Source organism: Eumetopias jubatus, unplaced genomic scaffold (genome assembly GCF_037043125.1).
Source record: "Eumetopias jubatus isolate StellerSeaLion01/CBP00866 unplaced genomic scaffold, mEumJub1_p1.0 scaffold_1, whole genome shotgun sequence".
Taxonomy (NCBI): Eukaryota; Metazoa; Chordata; class Mammalia; order Carnivora; family Otariidae; genus Eumetopias; species Eumetopias jubatus.
The window spans coordinates 130,004,324-130,026,447 of NW_028274807.1; the positions used below are offsets into that span (position 1 = coordinate 130,004,324).

At 36.5% G+C, this 22,124-nt stretch overlaps 1 protein-coding gene across 7 annotated transcripts in view; it reads right to left on the bottom strand.

The window, feature by feature from the left end:
• Nucleotides 1–22,124, bottom strand: part of ANKRD28 (ankyrin repeat domain 28) — a 193,984-nt gene that overhangs the window by 41,891 nt on the left and 129,969 nt on the right. For all 7 annotated transcript variants that reach the window (XM_028099161.2, XM_088026240.1, XM_088026242.1 and 4 more), the window contains 5 exons: nucleotides 15,896–16,096; nucleotides 14,430–14,517; nucleotides 9,143–9,285; nucleotides 5,054–5,266; nucleotides 41–119 (listed from right to left, as the gene is read on the bottom strand). In XM_028099161.2, the coding sequence (XP_027954962.1) occupies nucleotides 41–119; nucleotides 5,054–5,266; nucleotides 9,143–9,285; nucleotides 14,430–14,517; nucleotides 15,896–16,096 (724 nt within the window). The remainder of the gene's footprint in view (nucleotides 1–40; nucleotides 120–5,053; nucleotides 5,267–9,142; nucleotides 9,286–14,429; nucleotides 14,518–15,895; nucleotides 16,097–22,124) is intronic.

Genomic DNA, 22,124 nt, shown 5'->3' on the forward strand with positions numbered 1-22,124 from the left:
ATTACATTTAAGAAAAAAAACAAACAGAAATACTTTTTACCACTCTGGATAATGGTTTGTGATCTGGAGAATCTACCGTGGAGGGCAGTCATGTGCAGTGGGGTTTTCCCATCCTTGCTCTGAAATAATCAAATAAGAAAGATTTAAAATTATTGTTATATCTGTCATATGTAACCCTTAGTTTTATTTTGAATCTTCACCTTGTAAAACTACTATTAACAAGCATTAAGTTTAGCTCAATCCTATGTAGGTAAAACAGCTGTTCAAAATTAGGAATTTTTTTTTAAGTACGGATATTATAAAGCACAAATATACAAAAAAAAAAACCCTCAATGCCTATGGTTTACAAAAAGCTCTGCACGGTAGGTATACAGTGTAATCTTAGTATCATTCCTATTACAAAGGCGGGAAAACCGAAGCACAAGGATATTAATGATTTAACCAAGGTCACATAGTCAGTAGTGGTACAACTGGGATGTGTTTCCCACCTTTCAAAAATTTCACATTGCTACAATTCTTTCATTCTAAGAAACACTGAATCCCTCAACAACCAAGAAAAAGTGAATGTTAGCATTAACTTCAACCACTATAATTCACTTTAAAAACTTCATATTTTAATTTGTTTATAATTATTTATAATAAATATTGTTAGCTTTTTCCTCAAATTAAAATAAGTAATTATACTGGCTGGGCATGTGTGTATTTAATGTATAAACTCTGAAATTCTAAAGGACTTTGTCAAAACATACAATGTGACCATTATAAAGGAAAGAGTCTATTTTGCAATTCCTAATCCCTCAGCAATATTCAGAATATCTTCTGTGTACATATACTTAAAACTGAAATGTGACAAGTGTCCTAAGTTTATACTAAAACTATAATGCAGATCTTAAGAAATTCTCATGTCGGGGCGCCTGGGTGGCTCAGTCATTAAGCTTCTGCTTTCGGCTCAGGTCATGATCCCAGGGTTCTGGGATTGAGGCCCACATCGGGCTCCCTGCTCCGCGGGGAGCCTGCTTCTCCCTCTCCCACTCCCCCTGCTTGTGTTCCCTCTCTCGCTGTCTTTGTCAAATAAATCTTTAAAAAAAAAAATTCTCATGTCATAATAGTGGAGTGTTAGACGAACTTCATAATTACCTAGCAATGTATTTGATTCCATAATTTTATATTAATTTTTTCAAGCAAACTATCCAATTGGCAATTTATCTCAGAATTTTTAAACCTTTAGAAGCAGTGTGTACACAGGAGGGAAAACAAACCAAAGCAAACCAAAACAAACAAACCCAAGCGAACAAACAAGGTAGGCTCTGGAGTCAGAATGACCTGAGCTGAATCCTGGTTCTGCCAGTTACCACAGAAACGATTAGGAGAAGCTGTCTATCTTCTTGAGCCTTCACTCAATGGATATGATATTACCTGTGCCTCACAGTCTGCTGTACAGAATATACTAATCTTTGTAAAACACCCATATGATATACCAGTGTCTGTTATAGTCTATTATAGTCTCTTACTGTATTTGGTGTTCTTATCTATGTAGCAGTTATTTTTTCAACCAGAAAAAAAAAAAAGCACAAAAGCATTTTAATAAAGGGATTCCAGTTTGTAATGTTTTTTCAAAATGTTCCCTAACATACCTTGATTCTTTAATGTTAATCTTTTACCTTACAGATAAAAAAAAGTAAAAATAAAAACTAAACTGTAATATAAATTTGAGTTCATAAAATGATGAAATGTGAAATATAATTATAGCTAACATTTATATACATAGTAAGCACTATGTTCCAAGCAGTTTTAAAACATTTCATATATATTAGTCATTTGCTTTTCAAAACCCTATGACATATATACTATTGACCCTATCTTAATAGGCCAAGGGGTTAAGAAATGTAACCAAGTCTCATAGCTAGTAAGTGGAGTCCTACAGGTGGCAATGGATTGATATTTTTACTTTCTACATACTTACTGATCATAAAAAGTATTCCAAATATACTAAAAGAAACAAACAAACAAACAAACCACCCCCAAAGATTCAGATTACCAACTGAAAAGTCCACCTTAAGACATGTTAGAAGGGGGAAGAGGACATTTACTTCTCTCTGCACTGGGGAGACAATGGGTAGATTTTTTTTTTAAGTCACCTTAATTTTAGATCAAATTTGGAGTTTCAAGCAAAAATTAAGATCCACCAAAATTCTAAGAGCTGTGTTCACAGGTGACCATAAATAGCAACAAGTAAGCATTACTTTTTATGTTTAAACTTTAAATCAAATTATTTGGGGTATTTTATCTGACCAAAATTTATTAAGAATAAGGTGAAGTGGGAAAAGATGTGCATTTAAGTGATACAATCAATGCAGTAGGGCTCATGTTAATAAGCAAGGTTATAAAAACCAGACCTATATTGCTTTTTAAAACTTCATTCACTTTATCTCTATGTAGTACTTTGTAAGGCAGCCAATTTAAAAACATATAAATAAATGAGTAATTTCAAGCCTAAATTCACATTCCAATTTCTAGTCATCCACAACTTGATGAGGGACAGAAACACCAAAATGGAAAATGACATAGAAGAAAAAGATGAAGCAGGGAGAAAGAGATGACTTGATAAGGAGAACATGAGGGTTACAAGTATAATTTTTTTATAAGACAAGTGTCAAAGCCTTATTAGCTCCTTAATCAAGCAACAATTTGATAGGCACTGATTTGATAAATATAGGATACACAGGTGTCAGGAATGAAGATTCTTGAGTGAATATATATTCTTACTTCTTGAAAACAGTTATTAATAATTTTTATATAATTTCAGAGCTGAAATGTACCTTAGAAGTCATTAACATCATGGGAACTGTGTTCCAAAGGAACTTGGCTATAAGATAATTGGACAACCTCATATAAATGGGATGTCATATATCCCCAGGCAAGACTAAGGCAACTTTTTAGGAAATCTATTTCTAAACCAACATCATTGGCTTGTTCCCTTCAAATCTACTTAGCCACTGGAGTCAGCTATGTAGGCATTCACATATGAATCAAACAATCTATCATCAAATTATATTAAATATTCATGTCTAAATGGCACTGTATAAAAATAAAAAGCCTAATTATTACCCAAGACAGCACTATAGAAACTAAAACATGTGTCACAGCTAATGTTATAGGTAAGCCATGATACTTAATATTTAACACACAACAATGATGTAACTACAGTCCCTTGATCATAAACAGTTCTCATAGAGACTAAAAAAAATTTGGTTATGATCTTTTGAGAAATGTTAAGATCTAATCTTCATTAAAAAATATCACTAGGCCTTTGAGGAAACAAGTAACAAATTTCTTTTCTTCACAAGAGTTTAAATATTGTTGTATTCCCCGATTATCCAAAGAGCAGGAATTCTTCAAATCAAACTGAGTTCAAATTTATTATCAATAAATTTTTAGTAATTATTTAAACTATTAAAAAAAAACTTCAGTAGGTGATTTGACTGAGAACTGGAAGCTTTATTTTTTTTTAAAAGATTTTATTTATTTGAGAGAGAGAGAATGGGAGATAGAGAGCATGAGAGGGAAGAGGGTCAGAGGGAGAAGCAGACTCCCTGCTGAGCAGGGAGTCCGATGTGGGACTCGATCTTGGGACTCCAGGATCATGACCTGAGCCGAAGGCAGTCGCTTAACCAACTGAGCCACCCAGGCGCCCAGAACTGGAAGGTTTAAATGTATATTCTTAGAAAAGGCATTTTAAACATAATCATATAATAGGAGTTCTTTATGATACTTCATGCCCTTTCCTTCCTTGAGTATGATAACTATAAATTCTTCCTGTAGCTGAGAGAGGGCAATTTAGAGCAATGACTAATTACAGATGGACTTGCCGCTACTACAGCTATCAGGGTCAGCAACATCACTAAAAGTCTCTCTAAAGTTAAGAAATACAAGAAAATGGACTCCCTTTCTTTACCAATCTGAAGACTGGCTCATGATACCCACAAAAGAAGCTGAAAGCTTAAGTAATTAAAGCTCTGAAAAACACATTTTAAGGTTAAATGTTTTTACTAAACAGTTCAATTTTATTTGTGGTTTTCTTTTCTTTATATCACAAGATATAGACTGGCAAATACTCAAAGAATGAATTGACGAATTAATACAGAAACAATCAGTGAAAGCATCTTAGAAAAATCAAAATGATGATTACACATTATAAAGTAGTGTTCAAAAGTGTGGCTGCATGTGCTTTTTCACAGAATTATACAGCGAAAGAACATTTATTTTGGTTCCAGAATTTTCACGTATTTCTAAAATTCAAATGCTCATTCCTGAATGTGAATGTAACCAAAAAACAACAAAAAACTATTCTTTATATGTAACACATTGATAGTGGTCTTTCAATTTTTATAAAATTAAAAAAAACTTCAAAACAGAAAAGTTAAAAGGATTACCATGAACACCCATATACATACCACCTGGATTCTATCACTAACATTTTACTATACGCACATCATCATATATCAATCTCTCCATCCAGCCATCCACCCAATTATTTGATGTTTTTCAAAAGTTGAAGATATGACTACATATTATCTCTAAACACTTTGGTATGCTTATCATAAACGAGTGTTCAACATCACTTTTGTTTGTTACCTCCTAAGGGAAAATATACATGCAATGAAGTGTACAAATCTTAAATGTACCACTTCATGAGTTTTGACAAATGCTTATTTATATAACACAAAGCCTGTCAAAATATAGAATATTACCATCATCCCAGCAAGTTCTGCTATATCCCTTTTTCATCAATCCTTCCTCACAGAGGCAACTGTTTTTTTTTCCAACTATAGAATCTGGAACCCCATATAAATGGAATTTCATCTGTTCTAAAACCATCTATAAATGAGAATAATATGTATATTCTTGTGTAAGACTTTTTAAAGATTCACCTGTGTTCTTGTGTCTATCAGTAATTTGTTCCTTTTTATTGCTGAATGGTATCTGTTACTGATACTGTTTTAAACAGCAAACTCCTAAATACTACAGTATGGATTCTGATTTTATTTCATACCTTCATGTTGACATCGGCCCCATTGCCTACTAGAAGCTCTAAACACAATGCTCCATGTGTTGATGCAGCAGCAAAGTGCAAAGGAGTAAATCCTTTTTCATTCTTTTGATTTACATTAGCACCACAGTCTATAAGTTCATTCACTACAACATCTTGTCCATTATAGCAGGCTACATGAAGAGGTGTATTTCCATAGGCATTTGGTTCATTCATCTATAGGAAGAAAAAAATCTCAATGTTAAAGTAGTCTTGCTACTTGCTATAAGAATGAGAGTTATTTTATTTTTTTTTAAATTTTATTTATTTATTTGACAGAGAGAGACACAGCGAGAAAGGAAACACAAGCAGAGGGAGTGTGAGAGGGAGAAGCAGGCTTCCCGCGGAGCAGGGAGCCTGATGCGGGGCTCGATCCCAGGACTCTGGGATCATGACCTGAGCCGAAGGCAGACGCTTAACGACTGAGCCACCCAGGCGCCCCAAGAATGAGAGTTATTTTAGCGATGTTGGGGTTGCAATCAAGTTAATAAAGTGAGAAACAGGGCTAAATACACAGATAAGGCTTATAATTCTAAAGTTCTTTTTTTTTTTAAGATTTTATTTATTTGAGAGAGAGAGAGAATGACAGAAAGCACAAGAGGAAAGAGGGTCAGAGGGAGAAGCAGACTCCCCGCTGAGCAGGGAGCCCGATGCGGGACTCGATCCGGGACTCCAGGATCATGACCTGAGCCGAAGGCAGTCGCTTAACCAACTGAGCCACCCAGGCACCCTCTAAAGTTCTTTTAAAATAACATTAACAACAGCATTTTGGTGTCAAATAGATTTTGTACATTCAGGGAATATAATTTACACATGCAATGTCTACTTCATGACAAAACTGAATGATTCCAAGAGAGAAATTTTAAGAAAATGAAAACAAAATAATGTATTTTTAAAGGTCTTCAAAGTAAGGTACAGTTATAAGAATTAACTCTAAAAATCATGACAAATGAACACAAACTGAAAATTCTGAGATATAATGAATAACATGCTTATTTTCAGCCTTTACATTTGCAGTGACAAAAGATTAAAGTTGGTAATGAAGTAAAAGGATTTTAAAAAAATGAGTGGCATCTTTTTCTATTTCATTTCTGCAACAAAGTTGGGCTCTAGATATTTTCCAGCCTTACATGTCAACATTTTACCCGAATGAATGTGCTCTTCATACTGAGAAATAATTCTTGAGCAAGTTTCTCTTTTCATTCTGTTTCTAATAAATAAAATGGGTGAATACTTTAAAGTTTACATGACTTTTACATAAAGAATGTGACCTTTGCCCAAGGAGATGTCTAGCCCTTGCCCTTATCTTCTGGGAGGTAATCTATGGCATACTTGATAGGAGTGTCCTCGTTTCGGGTGGAAGCTGGCTACAATGGATCTTAGAGTAGGAATGGATGTAGCCAATGGTCTAGGGGTAGGATGTGCCAATGCCACATAAACTAACTATGTGATTTAGGGTGTGGGCTTTGGAGCCCTCAGTTATCAGTGCACTTGGAGACTGAAATCAACCATGTGGGCAAGTGATCGATCAATCAATCACACCTATGGGGTGCCTGGGTGGTTCAGTTAGTTAAGCATCTGCCTTTGGCTCAGGTCATGATCCTAGGGTCCTGGGATAGAGCCCAGCATCCCTGCTCAGTGAGGAGTCTGCTTCTCCCTCTCCCTCTGCTCCTGTGCTCTCTCTCTTGCTCACTCTCTTTCTCAAATAAATAAAATCTTAAAAATAAATTTAAAAAAATCAATCACACCTATGTAAGGGAGCCCCAATAAAAACTCTGAAAACAAAGCTCACATGAGCTTTCCTGTTTCGCAATACTATGTGCACACTGTCACACGCTGATGCTAGGAGAGTAAGGAGTCCCAACTCCATGGGGAGAGAACAATGAATGCTTTCTGTTTAGAATACTCCTGGACTCTGCCCTATGTGTCTCTTCCTTTGGCTGATCTTAATTCGTATCTTTTTTGTATAATAAACCATGAGTGTAATAGTTGTCAGTGAGTTTGTTTTTGTTTTTAAGTAGGCTCCATGCCCAGCATGGGGCCAATGTGGGGCTTGAACTCACAACTCTGAGATCAAGACCTGAGCCCAAATCAAGAATCGGAAACTGACTGAACCACCTAGGCGCCCCTTCAGTGAATTTTTTGAATCCTTTTTTTTTTTTTAAAGATTTTATTTATTTATTTGAGAGAGAGAATGAGAGATAGCACGAGAGGGAAGAGGGTCAGAGGGAGAAGCAGCAGCCCGATGCGGGACCTGATCCCGGGACTCCAGGACCATGACCTGAGCCGAAGGCAGTCACCCAACCAACTGAGCCACCCAGGCGCCCTCTTTGAATCCTTCTGGTGACTTATCAAACCCTAAGGTGATTTTGGGGAATGCCCCAAACTTGTAGTTGATCAGAAATAAGGGCAGCCTTGTTTGGAGACTGTGCCCTCTAACTCTGAAGTTGGCCTCAACTTATCACAACTATATTTTAACATTTTCTTTTCTGAAATCCCTGGTAACAGAAATTGGATAAAGTGAAAAGATAACACTTAACTTTAGTCAAGTTCACCACCAAAAGTTAGGAGACGGAATAGATTCTCCCTCAGAGTCTCCAGAACTTTGAGAGATTAAATTTGTTGTTTTAAGTCACTCACTTTATGGTAATTTGTTACGGAAGCCCTGGGAAACTAATAAATCATGCAACTGGAGGCCACATGTCAGTAAACGGCTCTGAGTCTGACCATTTATTCCAAAGAACTATCTGTCACCACAGTTTACAAATGTTACTTTACTGTCAATAAGACAAATTTAAAAAACTCACCAAAATGGATGTGAAACAGTAGTCAGAAACAAGATGCCTCATTTATCTAGATCAGGGGTACTGTAAGGCATTATGCTACTCTGGTGAAACAGAGCTAGAGGAACTGCTGAGAAATAAAACTTCTATCTACTTGCACTCTACAAGACCCTCCCTAACAACATGTTTGGATTTTTGTAACATCTCACAATCCCGACATTTTCAGTAACTACTTGTTTGCTTTAGGCAAAGTGCTTCATATAATCCTTAAATTAAGAGTCTATTCAGCTCTACAATTCTGCCTCGCATTCTTTATCCAACCAGATTACTACTTACCTTTTTGTTTGTTTTTGCAGCTGATCTAAAGCCCTCCTTCTAGCACAGCCTAACCCTCTCTCCTTCTAATTTGCTCTTTTTAATCTGTTTTGAAGAACCAGATAAGTCTGTCAGAACTGTACCTAAAATAAGAGTAAATATATGAAGAGGGGCATAAAAGCACAAGTGCTTAAAGGATGGCCTGTGAAAGTGAGGTATTCTTAGCTATCTCAATTCAGGAATCAAATATAAAGTAGCAACCCTCCTAACCAAACAAATTTATACAGTAAGGAACACTTACAGTTGATGGGCAAGAAGCCTCTGGTTTTCCTGCCTAGCTCTTGCCAATATCCTGTAATGTGAACTGTTATAGTCACTTAAAGGGAGTATTAGACTGAGCAAATAATACTAACAGTAACGTAGCCACTTAGGAAAAATAACCCAAGTGTATCTGATCAGCTAAAATGGAGCTACAGGGCTTGGACAGTGATGAAGAAGAAAAACCTGTGTCATTCATTCATCTTTGAAATATCCTTTACCTCTTAATATACTTTGACTAATTACATGATCAGATATTAGTGCGATATATATTATGTGAAGGACTACAAATATCTAATTAAAAGATAAAAATATTATTATATAAAATTATCTTTAAGGGGCGCCTGGGTGGCTCAGTCATTAAATGTCTGCCTTTGGCTCAGGTCATGATCCCAGGGTCCTGGCATCGAGCCCTGCATCGGGCTCCCTGCTCAGCGGGAAGCCTGCTTCTCTCTCTCCCACTCCCCCTGCTTGTGTTCCTGCTCTTGCTGTCTCTCTTTTCCTGTCAAATAAATAAATAAATAAATCTTTAAAAAAATAAAATAAAATCATCTTTAAAATTAGAATAACTTCTGCCAGCAATGAAATCACATATAAAATGCCTCCTTCATTTATATTGCTCAATCTATATACCTACATCAACTCCAAGATCCAGAAGGTACTTGACTACGCTGATCATTCCACTAGAGGCTGCTGCATGAAGAGGTGTATAAGACTTCTTATCCTTGCATGTCACTTCAGCTCCATGTGCCACAAGTAATTTCACTACCTCAATGTGACCTGAAAATGTGTTTATGAGGGGGAAAAAAACAGATGAGTATAGGAAAATATGAAATATAATCCTGGATATCTTTAAAAAAAAGGTAAAAATGCAAATTACCTAAATAATGCATAAGTCACCAATGAATCAAGTTATAACCAGAGAAAGGATGGAAGAAAAAAATAAGAATTCAGGTAATTTTAATAAATGTTGATAGAGGTAACTAACTGAAAACAATATATTTGATTATTTTATACAGTGACAACCTTTTGTCTAGATAACCCTTTGTCTAGATCTTGCTGTTTTCAAGATTGTTTTATTACATTCTCAAGTTCTGAAATTGGCGTTTTATATCTAATGTAACACATTAGTTTATGTTTCTCTGCCTTAGTGGAATCTTCTACTTGAAAATCTGGGAATGACTGGAGCTTGTTTCTTAAAAACGTTAGGTTTTTAGAACATGTGGTTAAAAACTTCTTTTCCCCTATTATTTCCACCAAATGTCCTTAACCAACTTAGTTTGCTATTCACCTCTGTATCAGTCAGGATAGGGTTATATGTGCTGTGGTTAACGATCAATTCCTAAATCTCAGTGGCTTAACAAGCATTTTATTTCTTATCAACACTATGACAGCTTGGCAAGAGGGGTCTGCTAAGTCACTCAAGGACATAGGCTCATATAGCTGACACCGTCTTGAACGTGGCCACTGTGCCAAAAGGAGCAATAGACTGTAGAATCTCAAATCAGCAATTAAAAGCTCTGGCCCAGAGGTGATGTGGCTTTCAGTTCACTAGTCAGAATTAGTCCCAGGCCCAACCACACCATACAAGGAGGCCAGGAAGGGGAACATGCATCCAGAAGGTGGGAGAACCACTATTCTCCTTTTATATCTCCTTGGTCTTTACCAGATTAGATTAAACTCTGCTTTCTCCTTCTTCCATAATGCTTCCCACATCTGTGCCTTTGTTCATGGGATTCCTTCATTGCATGGAATGTTTTGCTTGGATGTCTCTTTGCAAGCATTGCTACTAATCCTTAAAGGCCCACATCAGTTCCCATTTTCCCCAATCAACTCAGTCATCTCTCTTTCCTGTAAGTCTTATAAGACAAAAGCACCATATATACCTGTAAATACTATCTAACAAGTATATAATACCTTCTGATGGTTCTTAAACTCAAATCATTATTTAATTGCCCCAAATTACTTTTATGTATTAACTTCCCAAATACATATCTTCAAAGGCAAATATCGTATGCTCTTATGTTCTACTTCTTCGTATATTCCACAGGGCTGAGAACAGTGCTATGTGCAAAATAGGCACTCCATAAATATTTGTTACATTAAATGAATTGTTCATGATATCACTGAATAGGGAATGAGTATATAAAGTTAATAACTATAAAAATGAGGCTCTCAAACACAGGCCCCCCTCTCCCTTGACAAAAATTAAGCCAGGATACAAGATCACAGAATCAAATAGATTTTGTTGTTTATATGTAAATTACCAATTAAAATGGATACTTTTAGCTATTTTTTCCCCATCTCATTAAGAAATATCTACTATATTTGTAGGAAAAACCGAATGAATATCTATCAAATCATTAGGTGCCAAATCAAACATACTTATCATGTAAGAGTATTAACTGGTACAAAAGATCCCTCACTATACACTACTCTCTTATCTATGGCTCCAGAAAGATAGCTACTTGCATTTATTGTAATGCAGTGAAAATCAGTACCCAGGAGGATCACACATAAATACAACTTTTCAACTGGGCAATGCGTATTATTCACTAATATGTCAAAAAGAAACAAAGTTCTCTTGATGCTTAAGACTAGCAGGCTTAATGGAAAAACAGTTCAAAATCAATACATCATTTGGGGCGGCTGGGTGGCTCAGTTGGTTGGGCGACTGCCTTTGGCTCAGGTCATGATCCTGAAGTCCCGGGATCGAGTCCCACATCGGGCTCCCTGCTTGGCGGGGAGTCTGCTTCTCCCTCTGACCCTCCCCTCTCTCATGTGCTCTCTCTCTCTCATTCTCGCTCTCTCAAATAAATAAATAAATAAATCTTTAAAAAAAATCAATACATCATTCTTAAGTAAATGACACAGATCATATTAATTGTGTGTATAAACTAGTAGATTCCAGGAAGTATGAATATCAATAAAACTTTACTTGGAAAGGAGCTATGCATAGGCAAATTTACAATCTTAAAATTGATAAATATTTATTTAAGCACATTTCAGAAATATGGATAAATTCCTTTACTGGACCACTGAAAATGAAAAAAGAGGCTTCTCTACAGCCAGTTTGGGGTGACTTATTTAGAAGAAAAACGGGAAGAAAGCTCTAGAATGAAATAAATGATATTGTTCTACCTAGGTGGACCCTGGCCAGAACAAGTATGTGTCTTCCTTGTCAATTTATAGACTGATGCTACCAAGACGACTAGGTTTCATTTAATTCATCTTTGTGTAGTTTTAGAAAATGGCATCCATTAGACATGCATGGCATACATAATTTTACTTGGAAAATTCCCTACATTTTTCTTTTCTTCATTAACGTGTAAAAAAAGTAAAATGAGCTGTGTTCAGAATTGTAAGTTTTTACAAAAAGGAAAGGAGAAAAAAATACCACTTCAAATTTATTAAAGTTATGCACTGCTTTAAGAAGAAATAATATGAGTTGCTAATCAAGGTAATTAATATTTATTCAGCACCTTCTATGTCAAAGTCATCATAGTAAGGTGATTGGAGGAAGAACTTGGCTGGATATTGCTAAAAGTACTGAAGTGACAGGAAAGATGAATGTGTAAACGGGATCTTAATAGAGGTTCATGGTCACAGCAAACATGGGGTAGGGAGGAGGAAATGATCAACTCTTTGGGGAAAGAGGTGTCGCTCTGAACCACTGACAGATAATTCAGTAACAGCATAAGGATAAATGGTAGAGCCTAACAGAAAAGTAAGGGGAACTTCAAACAGGGGACAGAAGGCCAGGGCAAATAAGGAAGTTTGTGAGGAAGTACAAGATTACATGTAATTTTAGTGTCTCTTGCACTAATACTGACAGATTCTCTGGATATAATCTAGAAGGGACTATGACCTGGACTTCTGGGTTGTCTATTAGACCAGTCAATTGCTCCCTACTTTTACATGTTTAGCTCTCTTTAATCCTGAATGCTTAGAATAGCTGAACAGTTTTAGAAGCTATGTGTCCTTACTCCTCTTTTTCCATGCTGAAAGAGATAGGGAATTATAAATCCCTCAATGTTTATGCTCAAAAATTAAGTAAGGTCCAAGAAACATGGAATATCTTTTTTAATCCACAACTGGCCTGAAAGCGACATCTAGTGCATCAAGGAAAACAAAGCCATCTGAGGAGGGCTCCTGATATATACACACCCAGCTATTCTGGGAGCTCAATTAGAGGCAATCCACAAAATCCTCTGGCCTTCAATTTCATGAAAACAGCTGCTTAGTTAAGTCTTAATTCTTTGGAGGTAAAAGGCCTGATGCATTCTGCTTCAAGTTTAAACCTCTTAATATAAGGTATATGGTTTTAAATCATGCAAATCAGCTGCTCCTAAATGGTCTGGAAGGATAAGGTACACTAGAATATTTAGAAAAGTCCCTCAAGACTTAAAATATGAAAAATGTATAGGTTGTGAGGAGGGGACTTTAGGATGCTACAGGAGACTTGTTTCTGGATGTTTACCTCCAAGTAACAGAAGAAAACTGCCCATGATATAACTAGAGGCACAAATATTTGATGTGAGAGAAACATAAGAAGCTCCAAATGTTCAGCTTTTGGCTTTCAAAACAGGGACATCTGCTAAGGATGTTAACCTTAGGAACCTTCATTTTTGATATTCCTTTACACTCATGTTAAAGGTCAGACTTGCAATTCAATATGGATTCTGCTGCATTTTTTTTACTATAGGCAAAAAATTTTCCTGGACTGTTGGGTTATCTACATAACTAGTTTGAGTGCGTTTATTTTCTTCCACTATAATGTTTCACAATTTTACATAGTTTTAAAAATTAATAATCTTCCATCAAATTTTCCTTTAATCTTTTATTTTTATATGAGAGAAAGGAAAAGGCAAAACCAAGAGCAGGGAGTACTGAGGATAAGTTACGCCTATAAGAAGGGTGGCTAGCTAAATGTCTTTGTAATCAGGCAATATGAGTGGTAAATCAGGGAATGACTCCAGTATTACACAGAAGAGGTCAGTCCATATGTGATTTTCCTTAAGCCAGAGGAGCCAGAATAGCAGAAGTAGAATTATAACCTTTGGCAGGGAAGAGAAAAAACTTGAAAAATGAATGTCTATATTCACGTCTTCCAGACATACAATCCTGGCCGTGCAGGACTTGCAAGGTTCATGGCAGGTTTTACTTCCTCCATGCTTAGAAATTTATTCTACATGCATGGTCTTAGCACCCAAAAGCCAATATTTCTATTCTGCTCTTTTTGTGCACTTAAAAATATCCTGAGGTAAGCTCAAGACCTGCTTGCTCTCTGCTGTCCAAGTCACTCAAGAACCAATTAATGTTTTTGTCAGCGTTCTGGTCACAAAGTCGCATGGTCTTGGGTCTACCCCAAGACTGTTTTCCCATGAGCTCTGTTAGTTTTAGAATGCAATTTTGCAAATCCTAAGATTTTTCAAGAACATATATATCATGTTACTACAGAAAAACCTATACTCTAAGCCTTAGTTTCTTTCTCTGAAATTACTGTTGTAGAAATCAAACACGATGATGCCTACTCAACCCAGTGGTGGCCCAAAATAATAGGATTCTTAAAAGCATCTTCATAACTTCTACCTTAATATTCCCATAAAAACAAGGATGGATGTAAGAATGGGCTTTTAGTAAACACCAACTTAAATTATGTTTCCCAGACCTGTGTCTAGGGTGTCTCTTCCTTTAAAGATAAACAGAATTATTTTCAATCAGCTTTTAGAAGAGGACCCAACACGCTCCTGTTCTGGTAAACCTCTCCCACTACCAGGCTGGTTCCACTTGGGCAGCAAATTTAGATATGGTGTAACTTCCCACTATCCTAAAAAACAGATGTTATACCAAATGCAAGAACTAAAACGTACAAATTTTCCTGAATACATAATGTCAGAAAATGAAATTTAAAACGTACATACCCATATATGCTGCCCAATGAATAGCCCGTCTATCTTTCTTGTCAAAAGCATTAATATTGGCACCTCTAGACAAGAGTAGTTTGACCATCTGTAATAAAAATAAACAGTTTCATCAAAATTCAGAAGTAGAACTATTCATGAATATCCCTTATGTTGACTACTCATCTCAATCTCTCTGGCACTGAATTTCTGCATTTGTAGAAAGGAAGGAGCTAGACTAAACCCTGAAGACCCTTCAATGTAATTTAATAAATAATAGGACAAAATATGAAAAAAGGATTCACAATGGGTGTTATTGAAGTGGGTATCAGTATCTTTTAAAGATGCTACTTTGTGTCCTGATATTTTATGAACAATGAAGTACAAATCTGGAAGGTCTAAAGGTGGAATACTTAACAACAGGTTTATTTCTTTTAATAGCCCAAGGTGTTTTTAAAATGCAAAGTGCATTCTTATCCCAGAAATGTCTTAAATTTAATTCAAACACAAATATACTATCTATAATATGATTAGATCTGAAGGTCACTGCACACAGTCGGCTTACCTCATAATGTATCAAGAACAGTATTTCTAGTCCGTCTAACCATATTTACAATAGTTTCCCCATGGGAAAGGGCACTCCATGTTTCAAAAAAGGGACACATCTGTGGCCTTAACTGCAGCGAAGGCAAGGATTCTTTATGTTGCAGAGAAACAGTGAAAACACTGTAGCCACTAGCTCTCAGCCATGGAATCTTGGGAATGTCACTTTACCTCTTTGAGTTTCTGTGTCTGCAACAAAAATGAAGGACTGGACAAGTTGTCCTCAAAGGTTCTTATAACTCTGTGTTTTCTTCTTTCTTAAGCCTTCTATATACACATAAATCTCACTCTTTGCCATGACAACATCTAACATTAGGCGATGCTTGTTGTATAACTAAATATTAATTTTCTTAATTTTTTATTTTTTATTGTTATGTTAATCACCATACATCATTAGTTTTTGATGTAGTTCTTAATTTTTTTTTCTTTTGATGGTCTGTTACCAAAGAATTTTTGACTAAATGTTGATAATGAACTATAAGAAAATCTTTTCCAAACCCTGCCTTCCTTTGCTACTATCTTTCTGGGAGCACTATGAAATGCTCTGTCTTTCTGGATTATTTTTTCCACAACAACAGAACATATTTTTCACATTGTGTATAGCTGGCAGTGTTCTCCTTTGTCTCCCCAGGTTCACCATGAAATTCAAGTGCATGGGTTGTATTTGATAAGTAAACTTCTAAAATTGAGAAATTTATATCATGAATTTTATCATGAAGTCTGAGAATTTGCTAAAGGCAAAATTAGACAAAAACAACCAGAAAGTATTTTTTTTTTTGCTATTCCCCTGGACTGAATGGCTAAAAAGGGTAAGTTCACTAATAGTTGGGGGTGGGGAGTGGCATGATGAAAGGAGAATCACTGTCTAAATGACCACCACCTACCTCACCATGTCCACTAAAAGCTGCATGATGTAATGCAGTCCTCCCCGCTCGATCAGACACGTTTACATTACTCAGAAGAGGTACCAAAGCTTCAGCGCACTTTACAGCTTTATTAGCAGCAGCTATGTGTAAAGGGGTTTGCCAATTTTTGTCTCGAGCATTAACATCTGCAGAATGCTTCAAAAGTATCTGCACTGCTTCCTGAAACATATATGATATGATTAGGTTACAAAAGACAAATGAGTTAACAGTTTTATTTTTTTTTTTTTTAAAGATTTTATTTATTTGTCAGAGAGAGAGAGAGAACACAAGAAAGGAGAGTGGCAGGCAGAGGGAGAAGCAGGCTCCCCGCTGAGCAGGGAGCCTGATATGGGACTCAATCTCAGGACCCTGGGATCATGACCTGAGCTGAAGGCAGACGCTTAACTGACTGAGCCACCCAGGTGCCTCGAGTTAACAGTTTTAGAAACTGTATATATATTAAGGAACTAGTATTTCCTGAGGAAATAAAAAGTCTGGTAGAACCTGCTACAAATGAGTAGAAATTTACCCAAAAAACAAAATATTTTGGACTTAAGGCAGGACTACTCAGAGCCATTATAAGAAGCACTGAGATAAAACATTCCCTTTTTCTGTCCTCCTATTAAAGGCAAAACAAGATCAAAATGTGCAAGAACAAATACTGACAAATATTCTTTAAAAACATTAATTATAGGGGCGCCTGGGTGGGTCAGTCGGTTAAATGTCCAACTCTTCATTTTGGCTCAGGTCATGATCTCAGGGTTGGGAGATGGAGCCCCACCGTCAGTCTCTGTGCTCAGCAGGGAGTCTGCTTGAGGATTCTCTCTCTCTCTCTCCCTCGGACCCTCCCCCTGCCCATGCTCTCTAAAAAAAAAAAACAAAAAACATTCACTACTTCTCTTGTTTTTCTAGATAACAAGATATAATTAATTTGTACTTTCAACAGTTTTAAGGAATAGATTGTTTTGCAATTAAATATATAAAAATTTAAAGCATACTATTAGTATACATTATATTTTACAAATGGAAAAATCACTAGTATCTAGTTTATTAGAGACAGAGAGAAAGACAGAGAAATAGATGCTGTACTGCTAATTGGTAAAGCTGATGTTAACAAGGCAATTTAAAAGCTTAGTATCCAAAGGAATTTGTCACCCAGAAGATGATGAAAACTTCACAACACATATATAAACTGGACTCATGGCTAGATACTAAGGACTCCAGTATGCTATCTACATTAAGCAATACAGTCAGAACTAAACTTAGTGAAAATTTCTCCTTGCAGTGATAATCCTATCTTTGGCAGATGAATGATGAAGTACACATGAAATGAAAAGGACCAGAATCAGAACTAAGCCTAGTAATACTGACCTTTGGTTTTTTCTTTCTTTTCTTTTTCTTTTATTTATTTATTTTTAAGATTTTTATTTATTTGAGAGACAGAGCATGTGCGAGCTAGGAGGAGGAGGGGTAAAGGGAGAGGGAGAGAGAATCCCCAAGCAGACACCCTGCTGAGCGTGGAGCCTGACATGGGGCTCACTCTCCCAACCCTGAGATCATGACCTGAGCCGAAACCAAGAGATGGGCCCTTAACCAACTGAGTCTCACCCAGGCACCCCAGTGACCCTTGATTTCCTTAAAACAAACAAACACCATGAAAAGTGTTCAAAAGCATCAATCAATTATCAATATGTAAAGTAGCAAGGAAGACTAAACAAAATACTACTATCTGTGATTCACACATAGTTTTTTTAAGCCTTTCAAATGAAAGGTAATCAGAACTGTTTGAAATATGGGAAAGACCCTAAGTATTCAACAAGACTGACAAAAGACGAGAGATGCCCAGTAATCTATCAATCTGCTAAGGAAGTCAGCCAGCAAAGATACAAATGGAGACCTACCCTAGAACCCACAATTCTACTCTAGTTATCTGCCCAGGAGAAACTTAAAAAGACCCACCCATCCAAGAATATCCACAGTAGCTCTATTCATAAGAGCCAAAAAGCAGATATGCAAACTGTTGTACATCATACAGTGAAATACTCCTCAGCAATAAAAGGAATAAACAATGTACACAATATGGAGGATTCTCAAAAATATTAAGTTGAACAAAAAATTCAAGACACAAGAGCACGTAGTGTATGATTCCATTTTTATAAAGTTCTGGAATAAGCAAAATTATTCTATGCTGTAAGAAATCAGAACGGTGGTTGCCTCTGGGGACAAGGAAGACTGACTGCATAGGGACATGAGGTAACTTGCTGGAGTGATGGAAATCTTCCATATCTTGACTGGGAAAAAGGTTACATGGGTGGTTACATGGATGGATACATGTGTCAAAACTCAAGCCTACACACAGTATCTTTGCATTTACTGTAAATTATACTTCAATTAAAAAAAAAAGGAGTATGGAGAAAGGATACAGAAAGGAAGTGGTACAAACACACCATCAGGATTCTCCATCTCAAGAAGGGCATATTGTGACTTGGGGGATAAAATGAACACTATACTGGGAAATGTTAGTTGGTGTGCTGATGGATATACCAGAAAATAATTAAAAACAAAATGAAGAATTTATAATTGGATAAATTAGGCAAACACGGCATACTATAGATGCCAGGCTTGCCTTATTCATTCCCACTCTGGAATTCACAGTGCATACATTAAATCTTCTGAAAAGTCTGGAGAATACTTATGTTCCATTAGCAAGAAGTAGAAAAATCAAAACTATTCTTTTGTTTCACTGAAAAGCAAAAACAAAATCCAGTTAATGGTAGGTAAGGGAAGTAAGATGGAACCTAAGAAAGGCTATAAACACAGTTACTAAGATCCTAGAATCAATAGAGAGCAATGTTTGAACCATGGGTTGACTGCTATAGACCAAATTGTGTTTTCCCACCATTCATATGTTGAAGCCCTAAACTCCCAGTGTAACTGTATTTGGAGATAGGGTCTTTAGGAAAAAATTAAAGTTAAATGAGATGAAAGAGAGGCAACCTAATCTGATAAGACTGGCGGCTTTTTAAGAAGAGGAAGAGAAAGATACCCCCTTTCTCTTTACCATGTGAAGACACAATGAGAAGTAGCAATTTGCAACCCCAAAAGAGAGCCCTCATCAGAAATGGACTCTGCTAGATCTTGATCTAGGACTTCTAGCTTCCAGACTATGAGAAAATAAATTTCTGTTGTTTAAGCCAGCCAGTCTATAATATTTTGTTATGGCAACCCAAACTAACTAATCTATGCACCATTTACCGCTCAGAACAGTATGTCAGATCACAATAGCAGTGATCTTTAAAAATTCAGAAAAAACAAATATACAGATGGGAGACATTAAACCAAATCAAATGGGCAAATTCCTCCCTCCCTCACTTCCTCTTTCTTTCTCTCTCTTTTTAGAGAGAGCACACAAGAGTGGGGGGGGGAGAATGGAGAGGGAAGAAGAAAATCTTAAGCAGGCTACACGCCCAATGTGGAGCCTGATCCAGGGCTCGATCTCACAACCCTGAGATCATGACCTGAGCTGAAATCAAGAGTCGGACACCTAACAGACTGAGCCACCCAGGTGCCCCTAAACAGGCAAATTTCTGGAAATTGCAAATCAATGAGCCTGATGTCATAACCTAATAAAATTCTAGATCATATTATCAGCACATCATAAGCACTGAGAAAATGATATAAGGATAATAAAGGGTATACATGGTTTTACTAATGGTAATTACCATAGTAACCTCAATAGCAATTTTTCCATTATTAGATGCTATGTATATATAAGAAATGCTGCACATGTACCTTGACTTTGAAAAAACAGCTAAGAAAATATCCCAGGACACTGATTTTAATAAGATTATGAAATATGGGGTGATGACAAAAGGTTAAATAATTTTATCTAAAGAGTATTTATTCATAGCTTGGGGTCAATCTAGAAGAGTCTGTACAGCACTAGCTGTCTGTGGCTCTGCCTTTTTAGCAATTCTTACCATTGATCTGAAGTCAGGCACAGGGAAAAGAAGGGCTAATACATTTGCAAATAAACTTTAATAGCTGGATGGGCTATTACTATCTCATGTGATAATATAAACTCAGTGTCTTGATAGAACTAAAATGTAATTCCTAGAGTTAAGTTAAAAAAGTAAATGTATATCTTCTAGAGGATCTAGCAGTGTGATGTGGCTTCTTAAAAAAACAAGCAAAGAAAAACCAAAACACACACACACACACACACAAAGTCCTAATACTCAGAAATCAATATATTCAGAATACTCCGCATTTACAGGGAGCTGAACTGTACACTCCACTAGAAGAATGGAAGTCACAAATCTCTGGTGATGAAACAAGTCAGCCAGCCAATATGATGAAGTGTGTGGAAGCCATGTCACTGAGGGAGAGTGGAGGAGCTCAGGATATATAACCAGAAGCAGCCTTTCTCAGCCTAGGTACAGTGAGGGAATTAGACCTAAGGCATCCTCTCTGTGATGAATTAAATTTCTCCACGATGCTCTACAATGGTGTTAGCTTCCAAAGGCCTTGGAGAATTGAGAAAACAGTCACTCTGATCATCCTCTGTAGGGTTTACTTCTCTCATGGTATCTCAAAAACATAAAGCAAAACTGCCTAAAATTTTGTCTTTTCCATACCCCTATGTGGCTATATTTTCTTATTAAATGAAATTAAGTACAACTCTCTTTTGCTCTGAGGATGTAATAGAAAAAATTAAAAGAACATGGGTGAAACTGATAATCTTGACTAGGTTTCCTGCAAAAGAGTAATACTACACAGCCCAGTAATTTTTAGGATGAAAGCAGACTTAAGAAACTTCTTAAGATCACTGCTTTCTATCCTACAGCTCAGGCTAAGTACACAGTTTTAAAAAATCAGCTGTCAAGATTTTGGGAAGAACCTGCCATCTTCCTCTACCATTAATTATTTTCTTTAAGAATTTTTTGTCTGTTTCACAATCTCTACAAATATACAAAGTGTTCCTTCTTATGACTTAATTTGGCAAAACACCAATTTTAATAATCACATTCCCAAGAGTCATACTAAAAAATGGTTAGGTCTAACTTATTAATAGGTTCCAAAGACAGTAATGTTTATCTTCCTTAACTGCCCTTGTTTATAGAAACTCTTTACAAGAGGGCTAACCACCAAATATTCCCATGGAATTTCAGAGTTCAAAGTATTTTGGTTAATGTCTTAGTTTTCATGATAATCCCCAGATCTGCCTAAGATCACACAGCTAGTGTAGCCAGTTTCTCCAGATCCAAGTTCCACATTTCAACAGCTAGAGCACACCACGGACCCAGATCTAAGGTAAGATGTGTGCTCCAGCACACCACCCACTGTTCCCTCTCTCCTCCTTCCAAGTAGGAGGCTACAGCTAACACTGCCTGTCACATCTCAGGGTCTGAAATCCTTCCCAGCCATTCTGCCCCTACTTCTCTTCACTGGTTCTGGGTTCAAGACATTCACAACGAGGAATACAAAGAAGAATGAAGAGACAAGAGCTCCTTGGGCACAATGCTTTTGTAAAATGCACCTAATACATTTTAGAAAGAGAGTAAGATGACAAAAAAGAGGGTCCAGGTTTTCATTCCATCTCTGCTACTCAAAAGTTGAGTGGTTTATGGCAAATCATTAACTACAACTCCCTCAAAATATCTATCCTACAAGGGTGTCATGAGGACTGGAAGATATGAAAAACATAAAAATGAATGTTCTCCAAAAATGTCAGTTATCTTGAAGAACAAATCATACACAGGGTTATAAATAAGAAACTGTTCTTCCCCATAAGACACCTAACATTTTAGGTTGTATATTTAGAACTGGTAAAATGTGAGATCACATCATGTTTTTGAAGTTAATTTCAGTGTTTAAACAATATTTCAATGAACTGTTACATACTGCTGAGATTATTATTTCTTGATCATGGTCAGCAGAACCTTTGCAGCATATCTGGAAAGAAAAGACTGAGGAGGATTTTATAGGTATAGAAAATAATCTCTCTTGTAGGGCATATATAAGGAGGGTTTTCTACTCTCTGCACTTCAGACTCTCCAAGAGAACTTTGTCACAAAAGAGAAATGGGAACAGTTAACTTGGTCTGTACAAATTTTAAAATAAATTAACCAGTCTAGGTATTTTCAGTTGCTTTTTCCTTCTTTTGAAAACACAGAATTTGAATACAGGCTCACAGGCAAGCCTGCTT